The sequence below is a fragment of the Erithacus rubecula genome, assembly GCF_903797595.1.
Source record: "Erithacus rubecula genome assembly, chromosome: 14".
NCBI lineage: Eukaryota > Metazoa > Chordata > Aves > Passeriformes > Muscicapidae > Erithacus > Erithacus rubecula.
The window spans coordinates 19,183,200-19,206,898 of record NC_136666.1 but is presented as its reverse complement, the minus strand read 5'-3'; the positions used below and the strand labels follow the sequence as shown (position 1 = coordinate 19,206,898).

General features: G+C 58.2%; 3 protein-coding genes across 11 annotated transcripts in view; 2 read left to right on the top strand and 1 right to left on the bottom strand.

Moving 5' to 3' along the window:
• PPIP5K1 (diphosphoinositol pentakisphosphate kinase 1) overlaps window positions 1-3,987 on the bottom strand; it is a 42,800-nt gene extending 38,813 nt beyond the window's left edge. For 4 of the 9 annotated variants that reach the window (XM_079318327.1, XM_079318329.1, XM_079318328.1 and 1 more), the window contains exons 1-2: window positions 3,815-3,888; window positions 6-173 (exon numbers count right to left, since the gene is read on the bottom strand). The gene's annotated coding sequence lies outside the window, so the exon portion shown is untranslated. Of the gene's footprint in view, window positions 1-5; window positions 174-3,814 lie in introns of all 9 variants that reach the window. The other 5 variants (XM_079318324.1, XM_079318326.1, XM_079318332.1 and 2 more) reach the window with 4 other exon arrangements.
• A 111-nt stretch (window positions 3,988-4,098) lies between these two features.
• CKMT1A (creatine kinase, mitochondrial 1A) lies at window positions 4,099-13,320 on the top strand. The gene is given in 10 exon segments (XM_079318334.1): window positions 4,099-4,812; window positions 9,704-9,902; window positions 10,235-10,330; window positions 10,434-10,655; window positions 11,064-11,149; window positions 12,043-12,062; window positions 12,065-12,165; window positions 12,300-12,434; window positions 12,761-12,886; window positions 13,072-13,320. Coding segments are annotated over 10 exon segments (1,251 nt in total). The 5' UTR covers window positions 4,099-4,663; the 3' UTR covers window positions 13,189-13,320.
• A 2,353-nt stretch (window positions 13,321-15,673) lies between these two features.
• PDIA3 (protein disulfide isomerase family A member 3) lies at window positions 15,674-23,244 on the top strand. Its single transcript, XM_079318333.1, has 13 exons — window positions 15,674-15,940; window positions 16,027-16,105; window positions 16,759-16,876; window positions 17,255-17,362; window positions 18,207-18,336; window positions 18,757-18,873; window positions 19,289-19,414; window positions 19,808-19,990; window positions 20,526-20,638; window positions 21,399-21,523; window positions 21,938-22,017; window positions 22,529-22,586; window positions 22,842-23,244. The coding sequence occupies exons 1-13, from the start codon at window positions 15,771-15,773 to the stop codon at window positions 22,959-22,961; spliced, it is 1,527 nt and encodes a 508-aa protein (XP_079174459.1). The 5' UTR covers window positions 15,674-15,770; the 3' UTR covers window positions 22,962-23,244.
• The last annotated feature ends 455 nt before the right edge of the window (window positions 23,245-23,699 follow it).

The window sequence follows — 23,699 nt, the reverse complement described above, 5'->3', positions numbered from 1 at the left end:
CTTACAGTGATGCATGTCCAGCCACTGCCTAAATCATGGACAGGGACAGGGGACACTCCTGCAGGCTCATATGGCCAACGACATCGACTGGGACTCCAGAAGTCAGGATAAAGCTCAGGTCAGTGACAGTGATTTTCCAATTGCCAATTTTCATCCTTTCAGCTCAAGAAGACCTACAGTAACAGAGAGAACAGTTTGAGAGGTGCAGGAGTTTGCAGGGAGGAGGAAAAACAAGTGAAAACTCAATGGCAGGGAAAGAGGACACAGAGGGAGCAACAGTTTAGGTTGCAGGTCAAGTTATCTGGGTTTGCAGGCTGGCATAGAATCACAGAGTACACCAGGTTGGAAGGGATCCATCAAGACTGAGTTCAGCTCCTGGCCCTGTACAGACATCCCAAGGACCCCACCACATGCCTGAGAGCATTGTCCACATGTTTCTTGAACTCAGACAGGCTTAGTGCTGTGACCAGTGCAGAACAGAGTGGAACAATCACCTGCTTTGACCAGCTGCTGAATATATGCTGAGTTAGAAACACCAGGAAAGGAGCATGTCCTCCACTGTCACCTTCAAGAGCTGCACTGCCTGCTCCAGAGAGAACAGAGTCTGACACACCACCCAACTGACCTGCACGTGCCAAGGGCACAGCTGTTCACCACTGACCTAAGCTCCACACACAGTATCAAGCAGCTATCTTTCACTGTGGCTTTTCTAATTATAAAGTAGCCAAAAGCACTCCTCCTGTGTAAGGATCCACTGCTGGATCCACTGGGGGAGCAGACAACAACCCAAAAGAAACCACAGAGGAAACACAGCAAGCCTGCACTTTGTACACACCACACCAAGATGATCTCTTCTATCCTAGCCCCATACACTGAGCCCAGTGCTGCTGCTCCCACAAAACCCCCAAAGCACAGCACACATCTGGCACTGAAATGTCTTGACCAGCAAGAGTCAGAGCTGATACTCACCATCAGCACTCACTGCTAGTGGGAGGAACAGCCCAGGCTATGGAGGTATTTCCTGTGCACTCCACATAGCCCTGCTAGCTCCAGAGGAGGAGAGCAGGATTCCCAACATACCCAGGAACCATTTTCATGCCTGTGTCCTGCTGCCTCAGCACATCAGTGCAGAATGAGCCCTGAGCAAGTACACTATCAGCTTGATGACTGCTGATTTAATGAAGTGAAGCAAACCATGCAAAAGGAAGAGGAAGGTTATTGCTCCAATCCCTTACTTTCCCCTCCCTACTGGGGAAAAAAAAAAATAGAGATAAAGCAGCAGGAAAACCTTTGCCCTAAGAACTCAGAAAGCAGCAACTTCTCTATATTCCTCCCCCTATCCCAGGAAAAAAGGTATTTTCCTTGCTCTATAGCTCTGTTTCAAGGCCACGACACACCATACTTACATCAGGTGAAAACTCAGAGCTCTACTGAAGCCAAGAGCCACTGACAGCACAGGCATGCCCACGGTGTTAAGGAAAGTCTCATGATTTCAGGTGTGGGAAGAGAGCTAACTGGGACCTTTCCCTAGCTTTTCTTATCATAGACTTACACCAAGCAACTACAGACTCAATGAAACAGAAAATTTAGCTACAGGCATAACTAAAGCATCAAAAACTCAGACTGCTACTCTTAAATGGACACAGGCAAGTGGAGTTCTATTCTGGTATCTAAGGACAGTGACAGAAGCCTGCCCTGAGCCAGCTCTATTGTGAACTGGCACGGGGTTCATATGCCAGGAAGGTGGCAATTGCCATTACAGAACCCTTGCAGGTTCCTGCAGAGCACACAGCCCACACTTCTCACACCAACCACAGCACACTGATGGTTCTGTCCCTGCTGATTGCTGAGATAATAGAAGCCATGCATTTCACCCAGTTCCCAGGTGCTGAGAGTGCTATGGGTCCCACTTCTCATTAATCACAGCAAGAAAATTCAGTGTTGAGTTAATGCTGCCGACTGTGCTGTCCATGGGAGACAAGCACTAATGTGGCTCTGGCACATGCACACAAAAGGTAAGGATGATTCTGCCTTTGAGTCAGAATATTCAGTCCTGTCACAAATACAGGAGGAAGTACATGACAGCCACTGCAGCTAAAGACTTCCCTGCTGCACTTCCAAGAAGGGCAGCTATGATCTGCTGCACAGTCATACCAAAGGTTCCCATAATTACCCAATCAGCAGTCCAAATCTGCTGACACACAACCCTAAATGGAGCCACAGACCTTGTCTCTGATGGCCTGGCACTGATTTAGCTCCCTAGACTGCCCTGTATTAGTGATAAGAAATGATAATTGTATTCCGGTTCCCCAGCAGACCATTCCAGTGCTGTTCTCTTCACAAAGTAAAGAGATTCTTCATTCCCTGCTTCTGAGGTATCAGACATTTAAGGTGTGAAGGTGTGATTAGGTCTTGTTTTAAATTTGTACTCAGTGTGGCAGTAACCAACCAGAAAGTGTGTTTGGGTTGTCAGGGTTTTGTTTCACTCCGGTTTTTAAACAAAAGGTGCAGATGCAGGTGCAGTCTCTCTACTGCCGGGCTGACAGACAGGGTCGTGGCTCATCATATTGCTGGTGGAAGGAATTCGGGTCACCCTGGCATGCAGCAAGCCTGCAAACATGATCCAGCTTAGAGACCACAGCCTAGCCAAGCCAGGTCAAGTACGTGCAGGATCACAACTTCTAAGTACACACGGAGCTGGTATTTTAAAACACTAATGCTGGCAATGTCTTGTAGAACTACCTGAAACTACTGATGGTCCTACACCCAACCCATCAGTCCAAAGAACCCAGCCCTGAAAGCTGAGACCCTGAGCAGTGACAGTGACACACAGACAGCTACTTCCACTGTTACAAGGGCTGTTTGCATCAAGGTTAAATCCATACTTAAAAATGGTGAAAGCTGTACTCTTATCATGGGCACTTAATTGCTTCAGAACCGAAACATCACCTATTTTAGGGTTAGTAAGTGAACCTATTTGGACACGTGTATCAGAGAAATCCCCGGTAACACAGGCGTTCCAGGTGCTCACAGCCAGGAAGCTCAAGTTCAGTCCAGTGTGTCCAAGCAGCGCTTTCAGCGAGCCCGGACGCAGCAAAGGCGGAGCGGGGGCGAGCACTGAGGCAGGCTCCGGTTTATCCCGCACACCGAGCGGCGACACCCGTCCGTGTCCGGCATCGTTCATAACGAAACATTCACCGGACTGGTGAGACCTGTAAACCGTGAAACGCCTCAGCACAGGGAACTCCCCCGACACGCTGGCGCTCCCCGAGTTTATGGCGGGGGCCGCTGCCGCTCCGCACCGCGGCGGCTCCGCACCGGCCCGCCAGGCTGGGGACAGACGGCGGCCGCGGACAGCGGGGCCGGGGCCGGGCCGGAGCGCGGCGCGACCGCCAGCAGCGCCGCCAAGGGCGAGCGGCCGCTGCCCCGAGAGGGGGCAGGCACCGGCACCGACAGGCCGAGCGCGGCGGCCCCGAGCGGCCTGGACGAGCGTCGCCCGCCGCAGCCCCGGGGCCGGGCGGAGCTCCCGCGCTGTGCGGGGCCGGGCGCCGGGCCAGGCGGGCACGGGCGAGTGGCGGCGGCGGGGGCGGCACGGGACCGGGCCGCGCCTCGCTGTGGCTCCGCCGCTGCCGCCCACCCGGCGCTCCGCGACAGCCGCCGGCAAGCAGGGCCCAGCAGCGGCGCGACCGGCCGCCCTACCCCTCCCCGCCGTGCGCTTCGCTTCCCTCCGCGGCCCCGGCCCCTCGGCCGCCCCTGCCCCCGCCGGCGGCAGCAGGGGGCGCCACGCCAGGCGCCGCCATTTCGCTCCGCTCACCTGCGGCCTCCGAGCGCACCCTGCGCTGAGCCGCGCCGCCGGCCAATCACCGCCTGCTGACGGCCGCAGGCGGCCAATCGGCGCGCAGGAGGCGGGCCGGCCGCGGCGCGAGCGGGCGCGGCGTGGCGGCCCCTGGCGGCGGCGGCGGGACCTGCATGGCGGCCGGGCGCGCCGCGCGCACGTGGGCGCGGGCCCCGCGCGGAGCCGTGCGGTAACGGCGGGCGCGCGGTCGCACCGGGCGGGACACGCGGCACTAGCGGCCGTACCGGGCTGGGCGCGCGCTTCTACCGGGCGGCCGCTTCCTGTGCGCCGGAGCAGTCCGGCGGTGCGCCAGCAGCTCCCGTCCCTCGGGGTTCTGCGGTGGCGAACGCGGCGCGCTCCCTAGCCCGCCAGTGCGGCCCCGCCGGTGTGGCGGGCACGGAGCATTGCGGGAGGGCTGGTGACCGCCGAGAATAGGGCTCTGACCCCGCAACCCACTGCGGGCTGCATCCCGTCGAGGAGCTGTGGTGACCGCTCCCGGCTTCAGGTGGACGGACTTTGACCCGGCCGCGCCCGCCCGGCCCAGGGCGCGGCGCGGGGCTCCGAGGCGCGGGTCCCGGTGTGGAGCCGGCCCGGCCGGGCGCGGCCGCCCCTCCGGCGCTGTCCGGGGAGCGGTGCTGAAAGCGGCGTTGGCCTCGGTGGGGCGGGGCGGGGCGGGGCAGCCAAGCAGGTGGCGGTGCCGCCAGGCCCCCCCGTGTCCCGCCGGCTCCCCGCCCCCCGAGCGCCCCGCCGCCGTTCCCGTTCCCATTCCCGTTCCCATTCCCCTCACGTCCGCTGCCCGCCCCGGCGCGCTTGCTCCGCCGCTCCGCCATGGCCAGCACCTTCGCCCGCGCTCTCTCCGCTCGCCGCTCCGCCGGCCTCCTGGCCATGGTGGGCGCCGGCTCTCTCGCCGCCGGCTTCCTACTCGCCCGGGACTCGGTCAGCGCGGGGGACCGGCAGCGTCGGCGATACCCGCCCAGGTAATGCGCGCGAGCGGCGGGGGCGCACAGGCGGGGGGCGGCGGGCGGGGGACTATCCCTGCGGCATCGGCACCGGCACCGGCACCGGCACCGGCACCGGCACCGGCACCGGCACCGGCTCCAGCCTGGGCGGCGGGTCCCGGAGCAGCTCATGGGGGCGGCGCGGTGGACGCTGCTCGTCCGTGGAGGGAAGGACCGAGAGGCCCCGAACCGAGCCCGTCCGGCCCCGGGCCATCAGGGGGACGGAGCGGCCGCAGGGGCTCAGCCGTGTCGGACGGACCCGCCCCGCCTCGGGCTGCTGGTCCCCGGCCCCGCGGGCCCCGCCGTCCCGCGCACAGGGACACCGGCACACCGGGCGCGGTCCCGCGGGACCGGAGAGCGCAGGTCCTGGCTCTCCGGGGGTCGTGGGGTTGCCGCAGGGCCCTTCGCGCTGGTCGGGGCTGTGAGGGCTGCGGGGGCCGCCCGGGCACATTCCGGTGTCCGGGGGTTGGCTCTGGGCGCCGCGGTCCGGGCAGGGAGCCCCGGAGCTGCCAGCTGCCCTGGGTGGTCCCGGGGCATCGGGACAAGACGCTGCAGCCCGGAACGTGCGAGAGCGGGAGGGGACAAATGTTTGACAGTAGAATTGGGGTCCCGAGGGACTTCCCGGGATGACAGGGAGGGCAGAGATGGGGGTTGTTTGGGAGACGGGCCGGCTTAGGACGCAGCAGTGCTGGGACCGCTGGTGGGGACATATCGCAGGCTCGGCCCAACAGAAGCCGGGGAGACTTGGCCAATGTCCTGGTAGGGACAGGATGGCGCAAAGGGTCCATTTTGTTCTGCTGGCAGAACACCCAGGATCTCTGACTGTGGGAGCTGGTTTCAGAGCAGCCCCTGGCCCAACCTCATCTGGCTGTACCACGCGCCTGCCTTCGGGACAGGGACGTCTCTATTGAAAAGAAAAGCTTTGCTGGCAGGTCGTGGCTCTTCCCTCTCTGGGCCAGTTTTTAAAGGGGGAGCTGGAGGGGTCTGTGGGTGCTGAGCAAGCAGCCCCATGGATAGATTTTGGATGACAATGAGATTTGCAATCTGGACTTTTGGGAGGTGGGCACAGAGTTGAGCTGGGCCAAGCGGGTGCCTATACGGCCACAGGCTGGCTTAGGGGTGCTTTTGAGGTAATGCTGGCTCTGCAAGAGCCCTGGCCCTATTTGCACACCCGGTTCCTGATCCCTTAAGCCAGATAAGTGTCACAGCTGCAGCACAAGGCTAAGGTTCAAGCTCTAGACCAGAAGTTTTCACGTCACTCCCCCCTGAATGTCACTCCCCTCCGAATCGCTCTTTGCTGCCCAGTCAGGAGGGCAAGTGCCTCACATTCCCATGGTTCTGCTCACCATCGCTTGCCATGGCGAGTGGGTGGAGGAGACAGAGGCTGCTCCAGCCCAGTGTTTGTGCTGCCAGCCCTGAGAGCACAGAGGGGCACAGGACTGGACGCAGTAGCTGCCTGTGCCTCACAAGAGCTCGGCAGAGCAGGAACGGGGCCAGGGCCAGAAGGGGAGAGGGACACGGTGGCCACCAGCCACCCTTATGCTGGCAACAGCTGCTGGGCTTAGCACATCCTAGAGGTGGGCCAGGAAAGGGAGGACTGAGTTTTCCTGGCCATGCCAATGCCAGCAGAGACGGTGCACAGGGAGGGAGCAGGGTGGAAGGAGGCAGCACGCTGCTGCTCCGAGCAGCAGCAGCTGCTGCCATCCCTGCAGAAATGCTGGCAGCCAGAGCGGTGTGTGGCGGTGCTGCATTGCAGGCTGGGGACTGGCATGTGGAGGGCGAGCGAGGAGCTGGGGCTGGGGCTGGGGCAAGCTGCGCTGCTCTGCACAAATCGGGGACAGAAATGGAGTGAGTTCATAGAATTACAAAGGCAGATGCTATTGATTATTTACCTCCCAAGAGGGGGATGTTTTCCAGCTTTCTGTACAACTGCAGAGATACAGACATCAGGTCAGGAGGGGATGAACTCAAGGTGGGGCTGTGGCTGAGAAGCTGTAAAATGAACCTCCTGGGGGGTTCTGTTCAGTGGGGAATGGTTTTTTTGACAGTTCTGACACTTGAAAAGAACCTGGACAGAGCCCTAGGGGTGAGCTGCAATCCCTCAGTCTGCAGCTGACTCTCCCGAGGATTTTGCCTCTCTAGTCTTTTAAGTTAAAAAAGGAGAGACATTGGCAGCAGCCCTGAAGGGTCTGAGTGACACTCCACAGGCTCCTGGCAGAGGCACTGCAGTGTAAAGGGCCATGCTGGGAGAGTACAGGCACTCTCACCTCGAGGAGAGAGAGGCACCCTGTGCCTTCTGCCACGTGGGTCCTGTGACAGGCATGGCACCACACTGGGCCACCACCTTGGGATTCTCAGCCAAAGTGTCCTCAGATGAAGCCCAGACAAAGCCCAAGCCCTCTCCTCCCTGTGTAAGCAAGCCTCATGCTTGGCTGCCTGCCAGCTCCCACTCCCATGGCCTCACAAGGGTCTCCTGCCCACCCCACACACCCCCACGCCTCTCCAGAACCCATGTGGGGCCAGGACTGCCTGGACACCTCAGGCCAGTGATGCCAGAAGGGCACTGGACGCTGCCCATGGGAGGTGAAGAGCTGAGGGGAGGTGCTGTCACTTGTGGAGAAGCTGCCCAGTCAGTAGATGATGGGGTAATAATCCCTGCTGGCTGCTGAGCAGGTGTGCTCTGGGGTCAGGCACCTGCTTGCTCAAGGGCAGAGAGGTCAGCTCTGTGGGTCACAGGCAGGATGGCAGGCTGAGGTGAGCACAGGACAGCGTGGCTGCTGTGAGGAGTTTCACTCCTGGCAGTCATCCTCACTTCCAGCCCCAGCAGCCAGGCAGGAGCCCACAATACCACAGATCCGTGGAATCATGGAACTGTTGAGGAGGGAAAAGACTTTTAAGATATCACTCGGTTCTGTGGCACAAAATAATTTTTTTTTTTGTGGGAACAAAAGACATGGTGCTGAAATGGCCATAATTTTAAAACCAGCCTTGGGGACCAAAACCAAGGGGTCAGAGCAGCCCAGGTGCAGCATCATCCTCACACGGTGACAGAGAAGCTCTGGACAACCTGAGCACGTGGTGAGAGTGTGGTGCCACTGCCAGAGCCCTCCAGTGCCAGCCTGGACACAGCCTCCCCACCAGCTCTGTGGCACCATGGTGAGCACAGTGCCAGGTGTTCAGGAGCTTCACCCCTGCTTTACTCAGCAGCTCCTGGCAGCATCCATCCGAGTTCAGCTCTAGAAAGGCTGAAGAGAGGCTGCCCCACTTTGCTGGCTGTGGTCTGGGGCTGCTCAGGGAGGATGCTCAGTCAGCACTGCAGTAGGCACAGCAGCTGCAGGCAGAGCCTGGAGTCTGAGGGTTTGGATGCTGAATACTTCAGGGAAGGTGTAGACAGCTGTGGCAGACAGCATGCTTCAGCCTGTAGCAGTCTCCTGCCTGCTGGGAGTGAGCTGGCTTTCCTGAGGAGCCTCTACGGCTCCTGGGCATCCTCTGTCACACACAAAGCACAGCAAGTGGTCCTGGCATGCTCATGCCTGAGCAGTGGAGGAACCTGTTCTAGTGTCCCATTCTGATCAGCAAATGCTTTTTACAAGTGTGTCACCCAGGGGAGACAGTGGCCAGCAGATGACAGGGGCAGAAGCAGTGAGGGAGGCCAGGGCAGGCTGTGCCCCATGCATGCCAAATCAGACTCTTAGCTGGATCATCTCATCAGGGCACAGGTCTGTGTGTGGGTTGGGAGCAGCCCTCAACCCACTCAACCATGGGACGAGTTCTTGTCTAGAGCAAATGCCTCCTCCAGGCAGGAGCTGCTAGTGCTGCCCCACACAAAGCAATGGGAGCCCTGCCTCCCTTTGTTTCTGCCCAGCTCAGGAAGCCCTGAGCAGTAGCCAAGCTGTGGGCGAAGGGCCACATTCCTTGGCCTGCAGACACAGGGGAGGAGGCAGTGGCAGGCACAGGGCTCTGCATTGCAGCACAAGATTAGTGCTGGCAGCCAGAACCAATGCCCAGCATGAGCCCAAGAGCAGGAGCTGAGCGCAGAGGGGTGCCAGGACTTGCTACTGGTGCTGGTGTCTGACTGGTGCTTCCAACAACCAGACCTGCACTAGCCCAGGCACCTTGTCTCCCACATGGATCCCCCCAGGCTATGTCACCCCCAAAGCAGGCCTCTCTCAGATGGGTGTCCCCAGGGATGCAGGACTCGCTCCAGCCACCAGTGTGGTCTCCTGGGCTGACAAGGGCCAGTCCTGTCCCACTGAGGTGAGTGGAGGCACCTTCAAGAGAGATTTGGCCAAGGCAAGCGCTGGCAGGGTCCTGCCCTGCCAATTTCCCTGTGAGTACAGAACAAGTACAAAGCCTGTCTAAAGTGGGAATGAGGTCGAGAGACAGCCTCCCACTAAGCTGATTAGAGGAAAGCAGCCCCCTAATACAATAAACTGCACTGGGACTGTGCTGTTCCCACTGGCTGCAGATCAGGGTCAGCCAATCTCCTGCCCCACATCATCTGGGTCCAGGGCTCAAACAAGCCAAGACCCTGCAGACTGCATGCCCTTCCATTCGAGCTGACCTCAGGGCACCCCAGGGAGTGGAACCCCACTCTGCAGCCCAGCTGCCCTGGCAGCTCAGCATGGGGTTGGGCTCACGTGGCCCCATGGCTCACCTGGCAGGTTCTCCCACCATGGGGCCCTGCTGTGTGTTTGATAAGGAGCCGCTCCCTAAGGACCGGGCCAGATTAGCCTGTGGACTCTCGTCTTGGTTCAGTGCCAGCCCTGGGTTTGGGCTCTCCCTGCCCTTGCCCCACAAGGCTGCAGCTGTCTGCCTGCCCCCAGCTGTCCCCTGGCCCCAGAGGATTCACTGGTGTCTCCTCCCGCAGCGCCGAGTACCCCGACCTGCGGAAGCACAACAACTGCATGGCCAGCAACCTGACGCCAGCCATCTACGCCAGGCTCTGTGACAAGGCCACCCCAAATGGCTGGACCCTGGACCAGTGCATCCAGACTGGCGTTGACAACCCTGGCCACCCCTTCATCAAGACTGTGGGCATCGTAGCTGGTGATGAAGAGACCTACGAGGTGAGTGGCAGCCAGAGTCTTGCCTGCAGCAACCAGAGGAGTGCCAGCACTAGTGGTACAAGCAGCAGCCCGAGGCACTACTGCTCACCTCCTCTTGCCCAGCCTGAGCCTTTTCCAACCCCTGGAAAGTCTCCACGTGCTCCTGCAGGACACAGGGCTCCTTTGGAGCAGCTGTTCCCGGAGCCCAGCAGCCTCCTGCTCCACTTGCCCTGTGGATTGCAGTTGCACTGCAGGACACACTGTCCCCCAGACTGGCAGTGTGGCCCTGCCAGGCTTGTGGCAGGGGCTTCACGAAGCCCTGTGTCCACTGCACATTGTCCCCTTGCTTGCAGGTGTTTGCTGACCTGTTTGACCCCGTGATCCAGGAGCGGCACAACGGATACAACCCCCGCACCATGAAGCACCCCACAGACCTGGACGCCTCAAAGGTGCCGGAGCTGCACGGGGCTGCACGCGGTGTCCTGCCTTGGGGCAGGGCCCTGCAGCGCCAGGGCCGCCCCGTCAACACCCCGTGGCTCCTGTGTGTTCCAGATAAAGTTTGGCCAGTTTGATGAGCGCTATGTGCTCTCGTCGCGGGTCCGGACCGGGCGCAGCATCCGTGGCCTGAGCCTGCCGCCCGCCTGCACGCGCGCCGAGCGACGGGAGGTGGAGAAGGTGGCAGTGGATGCGCTGAGCGGCCTCACCGGGGACCTGGCGGGCCGCTACTACCGCCTCAGCGAGATGACGGAGCGGGAGCAGCAGCAGCTCATTGACGTGAGTCAGCAGCAGCTCCCGCCCCGCCCCTGGGGCAGGCAGAGCAGGACCCCTGCCCTAGCCAGGCAGCCCAACAGCACTGTGCTGCTCAGCCTCGCGAGCCAGCAGCTCGTGGCCACCTCGGACTCTTGCCCCCCTTCCCTGCCCATGGCCAGAGGCAGGCAGGCTCGTGGCACTCTGCCCCACCAGCCCCTGGCACAGGGTGGGCTGTGCACCAGCAACCCTCTGCCCCCCGTGCCAGGAAAGCAAGGGCTCCTGCCCACGGGTGCCCTGCCTGGGAGAGCCACGGTGAATCTCCTGCAGAGATGGCAGATGGGAACAGTGGGACAGGGAGTACTGGAACCAGTGAGGGTGCCCTGGCTCCAGCCGTGCAGCCTGGGTGAGCTCATGAACTCTGCCTCCCTCCAGGACCACTTCCTCTTTGACAAGCCGGTGTCCCCGCTCCTGACAGCAGCAGGAATGGCTCGGGACTGGCCTGACGCCCGAGGGATCTGGTGAGATTCTGCCCTGCCCTGGGGGGACAGTACTGCTCCATCTACCTCAGCCCTGCCACCCACGTTTCCCAGGTTTGCTGTGCCACAGACCTAGCAGGTGGCACCAGTGCCCCCGGGCCACGCCCACCCTGGGCTCTGTGGCCTCACCTGGCAGCTCCTTGAGCACCACTGTCAGCAGTCTACTGCTTCCTACACAAACACAGCACGGTACAGGGAAGAGGGACTGTGGAGCCAGTACCAGCTGTCAATCCTGCCCGCTCCCACCATCCTGCAGCACCTTGCACTCTAAGGCTGCCAAAAACCTGTAACTGCCTTCTGCTTCCAGGGCAATCCCCAGCACTCCTCCTGGCTTCTGCACACTCTATGTGACACAAGCCTACCCTGCCACAGTCGCATCTGACTGTTCCCTGCCAGCATCTTTGCACAGCCATGCAGCATCCCACACTCACGCAGAGCAGCAGCCAGCACACGTGTCCGCCCATGCCACCCTCGCTGATGCTGTGCCTTTATATGGGAAACTTCTCCAGAGCACACATGCTCCCCAGCTCCAGCTGCACCTAACCCAGCCCTCCAGTGCACACCCCACGCCTCACAAGCCCCCTCCTGCTGCCTGCCTGCTGCAGAAGCTGTGCTCCTGGCCGCAGTCCAGGCTGGGTCACCTTCATGCTGCCACCCAAGGCGCTGGAGACAGCTCCCATCACCAGCAGTGACACACGTGGAGGGGCACTGGCCCATCTCCAGGAGTATCTCCTGGCTGCCCACCCTGGTACAGTCAGCACTCTGCAACCAAGCGCAGCGCTGACACCACAGTGGCGGGGCCAGAAAGGACACAGCTGAGTGGGCACAGGGTCTCTGCAAGCTGCCAGCACAGCCAAACACTGCCCTTCCCCTAGGCACAACCACCAGAAGACCTTTTGATCTGGATCAATGAGGAGGATCACACACGTGTCATCTCCATGGAGAAGGGGGGCAACATGAAGCGCGTTTTTGAGCGGTTCTGCCGGGGCCTAAAGGAGGTGAGTGTCCAACAGCTTCTGCTGTGCTGGCCCCATAAACAGGCAAAGAGGGGCATGCAGGGCTCCTGTGGTGCTGGCTCTCTGCAGGGTGCTCCTTGGCCAGGGATGAATGACTGCTTGTGCCTTTAACTCAGGTGGAGCGGCTAATCCAGGAGCGAGGCTGGGAGTTCATGTGGAATGAGCGGCTGGGTTACATCCTGACCTGCCCCTCCAACCTGGGCACAGGCCTGCGAGCAGGTGTCCACATCAAGCTGCCACTGCTCAGCAAGGTATTTCCATGGCCAGTTTTGTGTTGAGCCAGGCTAGGGCTGTGGGGAGCTCAGCCACAAAGGTGCAGAACAACATGGGGCCCAGCTCTGGATCACACTCAGGTTCCCCTAGGAGGAATGGGGTCCAGCCCCTGCCTGCATTCCTGACCAGAGGGGTCTGAGCCCCAGGTGTCAGCCTGAGTCTGCTCAGGGCAAGACTCTGAGTGGTGCTGGTGACCCACTGACAGGACCCTGTGAGCAGCAGGGTGCTGCCCCAGGGAGCATCTGTCTACAGAGCCCTGACCCTGCTGGTCCTGCTGAGCACTGACACTTTCTCTGGGCACCAGGACAGCCGCTTCCCTAAGATCCTAGAGAACCTCCGGCTACAGAAGCGTGGGACGGGTGGTGTGGACACGGCGGCCGTAGGTGGCGTCTTTGACATCTCCAACCTGGACCGCCTGGGGAAGTCAGAGGTGGGTGCCAGACAGAGCTGGGGAGGGAGGTTTGGAACGTGTATGCGTGACGGGCCCACAGGGCCCATGCAGCCCCAGGGCCGTGTGCTGGGAGCAGCAGTGCCTACCCTGCGTGCAGCAGGACTGGCCAAGCAGCATGGCTCCCAGGACAGTCCCTCAATCCCCACCATGTGCTCCTGGTGAAGGTGGAACTGGTGCAGCTGGTGATAGATGGCGTGAACTACCTGATCGACTGCGAGCGGCGGCTGGAGAAGGGGCAGGACATCCGCGTGCCCTCGCCGCTGCAGCAGCTCCGGCACTGAGGGGACGCGGCAGCGCCAGCGCTCTGGGACCCAGGGCCCCCTGTAGCTTGTGCGATCTCTGTGCCCAGCATGTGGCTGCGTCCTGTAACCCACAATGCGCCAGGTCAGACCCCATAAACATGCGCTAGTGTAGCCCTGGCTCAGGCTTCTTCTTACCCCAGAACTCGGCACCCCGCTGGCCTCCCAGCACCCTGTCCCCCTGCAGAGGCACCGCTCAGATTTCCCCCATCACAAAGCTTCACTATCACTGCACACGGGCTCTGCACCCTCTGCCCCATCCCAACCACCCTGGCCACCTCCCAGCTGGTACCAGGAGCAGTGCAGCAGAGCCAGGGAGTGCTGCATGGCCTCAGGTCCCACACTGAGCAGCATGCTCTGCAAGGCCTCCCCTGGCAAACGAAGGTACTCCTGTGAAAAATGTGTCTTGAGCACCCAGGCAGTGGGAGATCAGGAGTCAGTGGGGCCCCATGCTCCTCAGGATCGTGAATGGGCTGCAACAAGCCTATCCAGGATGGGCAGTGCCTGCACCAGAATCTCGAAGGCAGGAGCACCCTTGCTGTCCTGGAGCAGGTCCCAGAGCACAGGCTGCAGGAGAGAGCAACATCACATTGCCTGTGCAATCCACACCTTCCCTCAGACCTCCTTGCTCACTGTCCCACGGTGGGTCTGTAGCAGCTCAGGTTCTGGGCTCTAATCCGAGGCCAGCCAGCCCCAACACTGCAAACAGCGCCGAGCTTCTGCATTATTGATTACAGGGAGCCAGCCTGGACAGAGGCAGCTGGGCGGCAGGGCGCTGCCCAGGGCTGTGGTCACTGCCCAGGGCTGTGGTCGCTGCCCAGAGTTGTGGTCACTGCCCAGGGCTGTGCTCACTGCCCAAGGCTCTGGTCACTGCCCAGGGCTGTGGTCACTGCTCAGAGTCGTGGTCACTGCCCAGGGCTCTGGTCGCTGCCCAGGGCTGCGGTCGCTGCCCAGGGCTCTGGTCACTGCCCAGGGCTGTGGTCACTGCTCAGAGTCGTGGTCACTGCCCAAGGCTCTGGTCACTGCCCAGGGCTGTGGTCACTGCTCAGAGTCGTGGCCACTGCCCAGGGCTCTGGTCGCTGCCCAGGGCTGCGATCGCTGCCCAGGGCTCTGGTCACTGCCCAGTGCTGTGGTCGCTGCCCAGGGCTGTGGTCACTGCCCAGGGCTGTGGTCGCTGCCCAGGGCTCTGGTCACTGCCCAGTGCTGTGGTCGCTGCCCAGGGCTCTGGTCGCTGCCCAGGGCTCTGGTCGCTGCCCAGGGCTGTGGTCTCTGCCCAGGGCTCTGGTCACTGCCCAGGGCTCTGGTCACTGCCCAGGGCTCTGGTCGCTGCCCAGGGCTCTGGTCACTGCCCAGGGCTGTGGTCTCTGCCCAGTGCTGCGGTCACTGCCCAGGGCTGTGGTCACTGCCCGGCCGGGGCCCCGCCTGGCCGGAGAGGCGCGGTGGGCAGCGCCCCCTGCCGGCGCGCCCCGGGACGCAGTCCCGCTCCAGGGCTCTTTGTCGCGATGGCGACGGTCAGGTCAGAGATGCCACACGGGTACTCCCCGCAGCCGACTGGCTGACGCATCTCAATTTTGGTGATAAAAATGCCAGAAACAGCCCAGGCGGCTGTTGAGCAGCTGATGAGCGCTGGCCCCGATCATCAGCCCTGGGAATACTGGCTAAAACTCGGCGGTCAGAGGGAGAACCTGCTGACAAGGCTCGCGGGCTCTGAGGAGGGACGGGTGGCGAGGTGGAAGCGGGGTACCGGGAACGTTTCCCCAGCTGATGCCTTGTCCGCCAAGGCGCACTCGAGCTGCCCGGCGCGCTGGAGGGTGCCAGTCGCGGTTCGGTGCGGGACAGCCCCGAGCCCTGGCGGTACCGGGCCACGGCGGCACGAGGTGGGAGCGGGCTGTGCCGGGCCGAAGCTGGCGGCGAGCCGAGCACCCCGGCAAGGATGGCACAGACGGGGATCCTTCGGACCGCAGACCCCAGCAGAAGGTGCAAGTGCCGGCGGACGGGGTTACGGGACAAAGACCCGCTCCGGGCTTGGCTCGGGACGAGGGGAACGCCGGATCCGCCAGGGCCGGAGCATGAGGGGCAGGGGCTGCCGTGAGTCCAGCGGGTGGGCCTGAGGCATATGCTGGGCACGCGTCACCGGCGGGCCGGCACGGCGCGGTACGGACACGGTGGCCATGGCCTTAATGCCCGTCCGTCGGGCCAGCAGAGCCCCGGGACACCAACAGCGCACTCGGCAGCGCGCGGCCCCGGGGAGTCGCCACGGCCCCCGGGACGGGCCGGGACAGGGGCAGGCGCTGCGGTCAGCGCGACGCAGCTCGGCGGGAGGGGACTGCACGGCGGACGGACAACGGGACCGGGACCGGGACCGGGACCGGCCCCGTGCCCCCGCCCGCCCCCGCCGGGCCCCGGCGGGCCGCCCCCTCTGGCGCGCGGCCCAGCCGCGCCGTCCAATCAGGAGCTGCCACACGGCAGATCCGGATGCGGGGGCGGGACTTCCGGCTGCGGCCCCGGCGCTCCCTCAGCCGCCGCTCCCGGCCGTGCCGCTCCCGACTCGCCGCTCCGCCGTCATGTCCGCGCCCCGGCCCCCGCGGCCCGCCCTGCCCGCCGCGCTGCTGCTGCTCGTGCTGCTCGCCCTCGGCGCTCGCGCCTCCGACGTGGTGGAGCTCACCGATGCCGATTTCGAGAGTGGCCTGGCCGAGCGCCCGGGGCTGGTGCTCGTGGAGTTCTTCGCGCCCTGGTGAGGGGCCGCTGGGAGCGGGGGGCCGGGGCCGGGGCGGGCCGGGAGCGGGGCTTGGCCGCTCTGACTCCCTTCCGTGCCCCTAGGTGCGGACACTGCAAGCGGCTGGCGCCGGAGTACGAGTCGGCCGCGACGCGGCTGAAGGGGATCGTGCCTCTCGTGAAGGTGAGCGGCGGCTCCAGCCCCGGGCTGGCGCTCCGCAGGCCTGGCGGACGGCGTCTGGGATGCCTCGGAGCCCTGAAACAATCTGGGAGCCGGTGCTTGCGGGGCCGCGCCGCGCGGCCGCTGTGCAGAGGGTGTGTGAGGGCTCGCCCCAGCCGGGGCCTGCGCGCAGCTGCTGAGGCTGAGAGCGAGCACCGTGCTGCACCTACCCACTGAGGCCTCCTCACTAGGAGCTCTCTGCCGCAAAACTCGTAGAGTTTTCTAAAATCAGAGTTTCTCTTTCCCTTTACGGGAAGTGGGATGGACTCTTAGCACTCTGGCCTTCTGGTCAGGTCAGCCTGTTTTCTTCAAGTGTTATATAAACTTTAGGACTGATGAGGTGCTGAGAAATTCCTTGTGATTGATTGTAAGAAACTATCCTTTATAGTATTTCTTCGGTGTGTAGTCTGGTTGGATTTGAAACTACTTAGCCTTTCCAGTATTTACTCAAGTATATTTCTGGGCCTCTCAATATACCTGTTATTGATCTATTTCTGTTTCCCAGTTTGGGCTGTCCAGCACCAGGCAGTGTGTGATGGATCCCTCTAGTCCCTTGGCTGGGTTGGGTGTGTTAGGGCTGGATCTCAGGCTGATTAGCAAGATTTCTTTTCCTTTAGGTTGACTGTACAGCAAACTCCAACACCTGTAACAAGTATGGAGTCAGTGGATATCCCACATTAAAGATTTTTCGAGATGGAGAAGAGGCAGGGACCTATGATGGGCCCAGAACAGCAGGTAAGAGCTGTTTGTCAGTGTCTGGCTTGCTGCTCTGCTGTGACAGGCAACATGTAACAGCCAGGGATGCAGAGAAGCTTCCCACCTACACCCCCCCAGCCCCTTACCCTCTCCAGAACTCTTTGTGCTGGCAAAGCCTGGGATGTTTACTTTCCCCTAAAGCTCTCCTTTAAAGGTGAAGGTCCCGCATTAGCTCCTAGTTCCCAGGATGCTAGAGACTCCTGTGTGAAACTGATGGGAGCAGTCTTTCAGTTCACATATTTATTGTATGGGAGATATGAATGGATTCTGCAGAAACAATTTTTGGTTCAGGAAGCTTGAAAAATGTCTTGTGGAACTTGCTATTGATCCCTTTAATTATTTGGCTTATCTTTCAAGATGGGATTGTCAGCCATCTCAAGAAACAGGCGGGACCTGCTTCGGTGGCTCTCAGTTCTGTGGCTGAGTTTGAGAAGTTCATTGGCGACAAAGATGCTTCTGTTGTGGGTGAGTAGAGGTTGTGCATCGTGGAATGAGGGGGCACTGGGCTCTGGGAGCTTGTATGGAAAGATCAGAGGGAGTACCACAGCCTGCAGCAAGAGAAATTCCAGATGAACATGAGCAAAACCACTGCAGGTAATGAGAACAACAAAGCCCTAGAATGTGTATCCAGAGGGATTTTAAAATGTTCAGCCTGGGAGATTTCAACAACTTAGTTTGACAAAGCTCTGAGCAACCTAGTCTGAGGCTGGTCCCACTTCAAGTGGGAGATGGGTTTGAGGATTTCTGGGTATTCCTTCCGAATTTTTTTTTTTTTTTTTTTCTCATGGTCATCTGCCTTTGTTTGCTCCCCTGGCACCATAATGTTTTCCAAAGGCTGTTTCTCTCTTGGCTGGCTTTGGGTTGCTGGAAGGTGCATTTCTTGCTCTGGTGGCATCTGCGAGCTGTTGGCTTTGGGTGTGTCCGTGGTTACACGTGGCAACAGCACATGGTGCAAATCAGGTGCTGTCTTGTAGGTATAACCACATGGGTATTAACCAGCATTCCTAAACTTATTAAAGTACCAGTGGCTGTTAGACAGTCACCAGTGGATGTCTGGGTGTTCAGGGGACAGTTGTCCTTGGCTGAAATACCAAGTTGGGCTTCTCCTGAGTAGCTTTCTGCTGCTGGAAAGGAGGGGGTGCAAGGAGGTCCTGAGAAATGGGAGAGAAGCTGTCCAACGTAAAGACCTCAACATGCACTGAAGGACTGGATTCAGGATTGATCAGTGCATTGTGGAGAAGAATGCTGAGAGCTGCAGAGGGTCCTCAGCTGGGCTGGTTTGAGGTCACAGTCTGCCTTTCTGCTGCAGGTTTCTTTGGTGATGCATCTGGGGATGCTTACTCGGAGTTCATGAAGGCAGCCAACAGCCTCAGGGATAACTACCGCTTTGCGCACACCACCGAGGAGCAGCTGGTGCAGAAGCACGGGCAGGATGCAGAGTAAGTTACTTAATGCAAAGGTTTCTTGTTATTGAGCCATTGGGAACAAGTTCATAGATTCCAGTTAAATGGTTTCAGTTCCTAAACATAGCTTAAGGTCTGTTTTCTGCCCCAACTGACTGTGGTGTTTCTTTTGAATTGAGACAGAAAGGTGTAAATGTCTGCCTCTGGGTGGAATGTATCTCACCAGAGACATTTTGTTTCCATGCTCCTTGTTATGGAAAAAGTTTGTTTCTCGTTGTTGCCTGTCTGAATCATGGAGAAAACTCTGACAGGTACACCTAGTGCACTAGTGCCACCAAGAAACTAGACAGTGTTGTTTGAGCTATGAATGGTGAGTGGGTTTTTGCCTCATCTGGCTGCTGTTCATGGACTCCCAGGGACACTTTGAACTAATTCACAATACCTGCTTCCCCACAGAGGCATAGTCTTATTCCGTCCTCCACGCCTGGCCAACAAGTTTGAGGAGACCTCTATCAAGTATCCAGAAGACAAAATCACCAGTGGAAAGATCAAGAAATTCATCCAGGAGAACATGTGAGCGATTCCTCACCAACACATGTGGCAGACTGGCCCCTGTTGGCTTTGTCTCTGTCAGAGCTTGTTTTTTCATTGCTGCCACTTCCTGCTGTGTGTCTTGGCACTTCTTCCCTTTGGGAACACCTTCCTGAAGTCCTGACCTGGCTGTTGGCATGCATTCTCCATATTCCTACCATGATCCTGTTTAAAAACTGAACCTGTGAGACCTTTGGCCTTACTTGGGTCAGGTCTAGCCACTCATGTGGCTGGAGATGGAGATTTGACTCAGAATAACCTGGTGCAGGAATGAGCAAAGTGTTTCTTCCTGGGGCCTGATTGATCACGGGCATTTAACTCCCGGGTGGGAAGCAAATGTGCTGTATCAAGTGTGTTGTGGGGTCATGGACTCTGCTAATACCTCTCTTGTTGACAGCTTTGGCATCTGCCCACACATGACTGAAGACAACAAAGACTTGATCCAGGGCAAGGACTTGCTGGTGGCCTACTACGACGTTGACTATGAGAAGAATGCGAAGGGATCCAACTACTGGCGCAACAGGTGGGAGTGGTGGCGGGTAAATCAGCCTCGTGCTGTGCTTCCACAGCTTGGGTGACAGTCCTCTGAAATCCTGTGTGATTGCTCTTGGATCCCTGGTCCTTAGGAACTTAGAGCATACCCACAAACTGCCTCACTGCCGTGGTGTGCAGTTCTGCCCTGACACCCTGGGGTTGCACAGGTGGAGGATGGAAACACACAACACTTGGCTTAGTCACCACAAGCTTACTGGCCTGCTTCTCCACCATTTCTACAGGACTTGGCTCTGAAGAGCACATTGTGCTGCTGAATTCGTAGTCCAGTGTGCATGTCATCTTGAAGGGTGTTACATCATGTGGAAGAAAAAATATTGAAAGAAGTAATGCTTTGTGGTTTTGTTATTTTTTTTCCACTCAGAGTTATGATGATTGCAAAGAAGTTCTTGGATGCTGGCCACAAACTGTCTTATGCTGTTGCTAGTCGGAAAACCTTTGGCCATGAGCTTTCTGAGTTTGGTCTGGACAGCAGTGTGGGTGAGGCCCCCGTCGTTGCCATCAGAACTGCCAAAGGAGATAAATATGTCATGCAAGAAGAGTTCTCGTGAGTTCTTGAACTTGCTGGTACTGGGTCTCACTTGGTGGACTTTGGTCTAGAGGTCTCTGACCAGATGATGCTTTGTTAGCTTCGAGGAAACAGGAAAGGTGGATCTTCCAGCTGGAAGAAGTAATTGCTGGGTCAAAATGGCTCCTGCTCATGTGTTGTGCTCTCTAGAAAGCTTGCCCTCCTGTTATACAAAGGGAGAGAATTTAGTTCAAAATACTGAAATGTCTGCTTAGGAATTAGGGTGCAATAAAAGGCAGTAGAATCAGTTGTACCTTTCATTTTGAAAAAAAAAACCCTGAAGGATGCTGGAAGGCCTAAAACTTTGAATGGGATGTGCATCCAGCCTCCTGTCAGAGCCCTTAAGGATATTGTTGCACTCGTTCTGGGGTCTACTAAGCCAGCCCCAGACTGGTGCTGTCAGAAATGCAGGTAGCATCTGTTGTGTGGGTGGAAGTAGCTTAAATAAGCCTTGAAAGTTTTCCCCTCTCATGCTGTGTGTGTGCTGATGGCTGTAACATCACTTTTCTTTCAGCCGTGACGGAAAGGCTCTGGAGAGATTCCTGCAAGATTACTTTGATGGAAACTTGAAAAAATACCTGAAATCAGAGCCTGTCCCTGAAAGCAATGATGGCCCTGTAAAGGTGGGTGCTGCTTACAGCTTCAGACACTGCTCAGCAACAGCTTCCTGTGCCTGTGTGAAGTGCTGGGAGCTCAAGAGGCCTGTGGTGATAGAGGAATTACTCACTCCCTTGTTCCACTGAAGCTTTCTGAGGGAGACTTGCAGTTTGCAGTTTGGGTTCTGATTTTTTCTCTCAGCATAGTAACTGCTGCTTAGCCACAGCAGTTACATGCTTTGTGAGTGCAGCAGCATCCAGATTTCCAGGAATTACACAAAGGCCTGCTCTCTTTGTGCTTGCTCCCTCATGGCATGGTCTTCCTGTTGGTTGTGACTGCACTATTTTGGGGATCTCCTCATTTATTTCATCATTGGGATCTGGTATAATTCCTGCCTTTCGTCCTCCCAGGCAATTCTGCCCTGACTAAGAGCATTCCCTGGCCTGGGTTTTTGATGAGAGCCCTACACAGGAGTCAAGTCATGGTTTTGGGGGGAATGGGGATGGCCTCAGGCACTCCTGCTGATTGCTTGCTGGGATTAAAAAGAAATGGCTTTATTTCCCTGTGAGGAAACTATATGCAGACCTCACTTCAAGGTAGTGCTGGTAACTTACAGCAGGTTTGTACCTGCATGCTGCAGATGAGGGGGGCTGTGTTTGGTTCTGCTGCTTGCTGTGCAGGTGTGGGAGACCCAGGCTTGGGTGGAGTGTGTGGAGCATTTAATGAGTACCACACTGCCTCATCTCTGACTTGGAAGGAACTAACTGGTGTGATCAACCCTTACAGGTAGTGGTGGCTGAGAACTTTGATGAAATAGTTAATGCTCAAGACAAAGATGTCCTGATAGAGTTCTATGCACCGTGGTGTGGCCACTGCAAGAATCTGGAGCCCAAATACAAAGAATTGGGGGAGAAGGTAAGTCTGAAACTCCGGAAAATGTGAGAATTTTGCAGCACTAAATGATCCTGCAGGTTTTTTCTAGCCTCTGTGATAATGGGGAATAATTGTGCCTTCCTGAGGACTACAAATTTTGGTGTCTTTGTGGAATCCAGATATCTCGCAGCAGGATCTGTGGTAGCAATCACATTGGTGTATTTAGTCTGTGTTCTTGGCTAGGGCATGGGAATATTCCCTGCTTCAGTGACTGGCCTCAACTGCCCAAGTTTCTTTATAGATCTTTTCCCTCTGCATGAGGATTATCTCCCATGTGGTGAGAGAGGGTGAAGTGGCCCCTGTGCACTGTCCTTTGATACCACTATCCCAGATCATGCTGACTGCTGGGTTCTTGGATTTTGGAATTGGTTACTGATGGGTTCTTTCTACCCACAGCTCAGCAAAGATCCCAATATCATCATTGCCAAAATGGATGCCACAGCCAATGATGTGCCTTCTCCCTACGAAGTCCGAGGGTAGGTGTGACTGCTCTGACACATGTCACTGTGTGAGTCAGGCTCTGTCTGACCTTGGGCACAGTGCTGAAGAGCTGAAAGAGTCTCACGGGGAGGGGTATGGGGGGTGCCAGGCTACGGCTAGGTGCTGGGCAATGGCTTGAAGTGGAGAAATCAACAGTGACAACAAAATATGCTGATCTGCCTGGCTTCTCCGGGATTCTGGTGTCCTGGCTCTGCCTGGAGGTCTGTCCTGCTGCTTTGGAATGTGCTGAGATTCCATTCCTGGCAATGTGAAAACAAATCTTGGCTTACTGTTCCAAAAGCAGTTCATCTAGCAAATTTGAACCTGTGAGCTCAGCCAGATCTGTGGGTGTGGCTGGGCTCTTGAGGCCACACCTGGTGCCTCAGAGCCACTGAAGCTGTGCCATGTTACACCAGGGCAATGTGGGGCGTGAGTTCCTTCAGTTGGGGCTGGTCTGATAGAAATCAGAGCATCTCAGGAGCTCATGTGTTTCTTCTCTCTCTCCAGTTTCCCCACCATCTATTTTGCTCCAGCTGGCAAGAAGCAGAGTCCAAAGAAGTATGAGGTGAGTATTTTACTGTTCTTGATGCTTTGTAAAGAAGTGAAGAGCATCCAGGTGCTGGAGTTGGAGGTGGCACTGTGTTCCTGTTACCCTGAGCATAGGTGCCTGATGGTACCTACTGGGAGTGTTGTGCTTTGTGCTGCAGGCCCTGGGGAGAGCTCTGTTTGCAGTTACCTGGGTCTCCTGCCAGGCACCCTCAGAAGAGGGGAAGCCCATGGTGGGTACAGGTCCTGCCTGACTGTCATTTGCTTTCTGCAGGGTGGCAGAGAAGTGAGTGACTTCATCAGCTACCTAAAGCGGGAGGCAACCAACACTCCCGTTCTGCAAGAGGAAGAGAAATCCAAGAAATCCAAGAAGAAGGTGAAGGAAGATTTGTAAAATACCTACTTACCACCTTGTCAGGATGAGATCTGTGTGAATTGGGGAAGCACTGGTCAGACTGGGGCCAGTCCTGGGCTGTGGAGAGCCAGTGGCCATGCAGGCTGAGGGGCCCCAGCTGCTGTATCTAGTAATGTTTAATTTCCTGCCGTCTCTTAGCTGCACTGTTGTGGGGCTCTCCAGGTTTGTTTTGAGGTTTGGGAGGGGGTGGGGGTACAGTTATTTTCTAATTTTTTTTGTACATTTGGAGAAGTGGAACAATAAAATGACCCCCTTAAGACCAGGTGGCCCTGTCCTGGTGCAACCCCTCAGACCTAACAATGGGATCCCACTCTCCACAGGCAGCAGCTTCCTGCTGCAAGTTGTTCCCTGCCACGGCTTGCTCCCACTGGCAGGAGCACCCACGACACTGGGCTGTGGGAACCAGGACGTTCTTCTGATTCCCCTGATTCCCCTGTACATTCACCCCCGCCCTGGCTTCCCTGGCCGTCCCTTTGGTCCCCAACCCCGGGTTCCCCTTTGCCCCACTACAGTTCCCTCATTCACTCACCAGCTGCCTTGGAAGGCCATCATGGGCCTCAGTGCTCCCCGCAACAGCAGCGAGAGCTGCTGAGTCCTGCCGGTGCTCGATTCCCCCGCGCCTGCCCTGCCTGCTCCGCCGAGAGCCGCAAGTGCAGCAGGCTGAGCCAGAGCCCTGGCCCGCAGCTCGGTACCGGAGACGGCCGGGCACGGCATTGC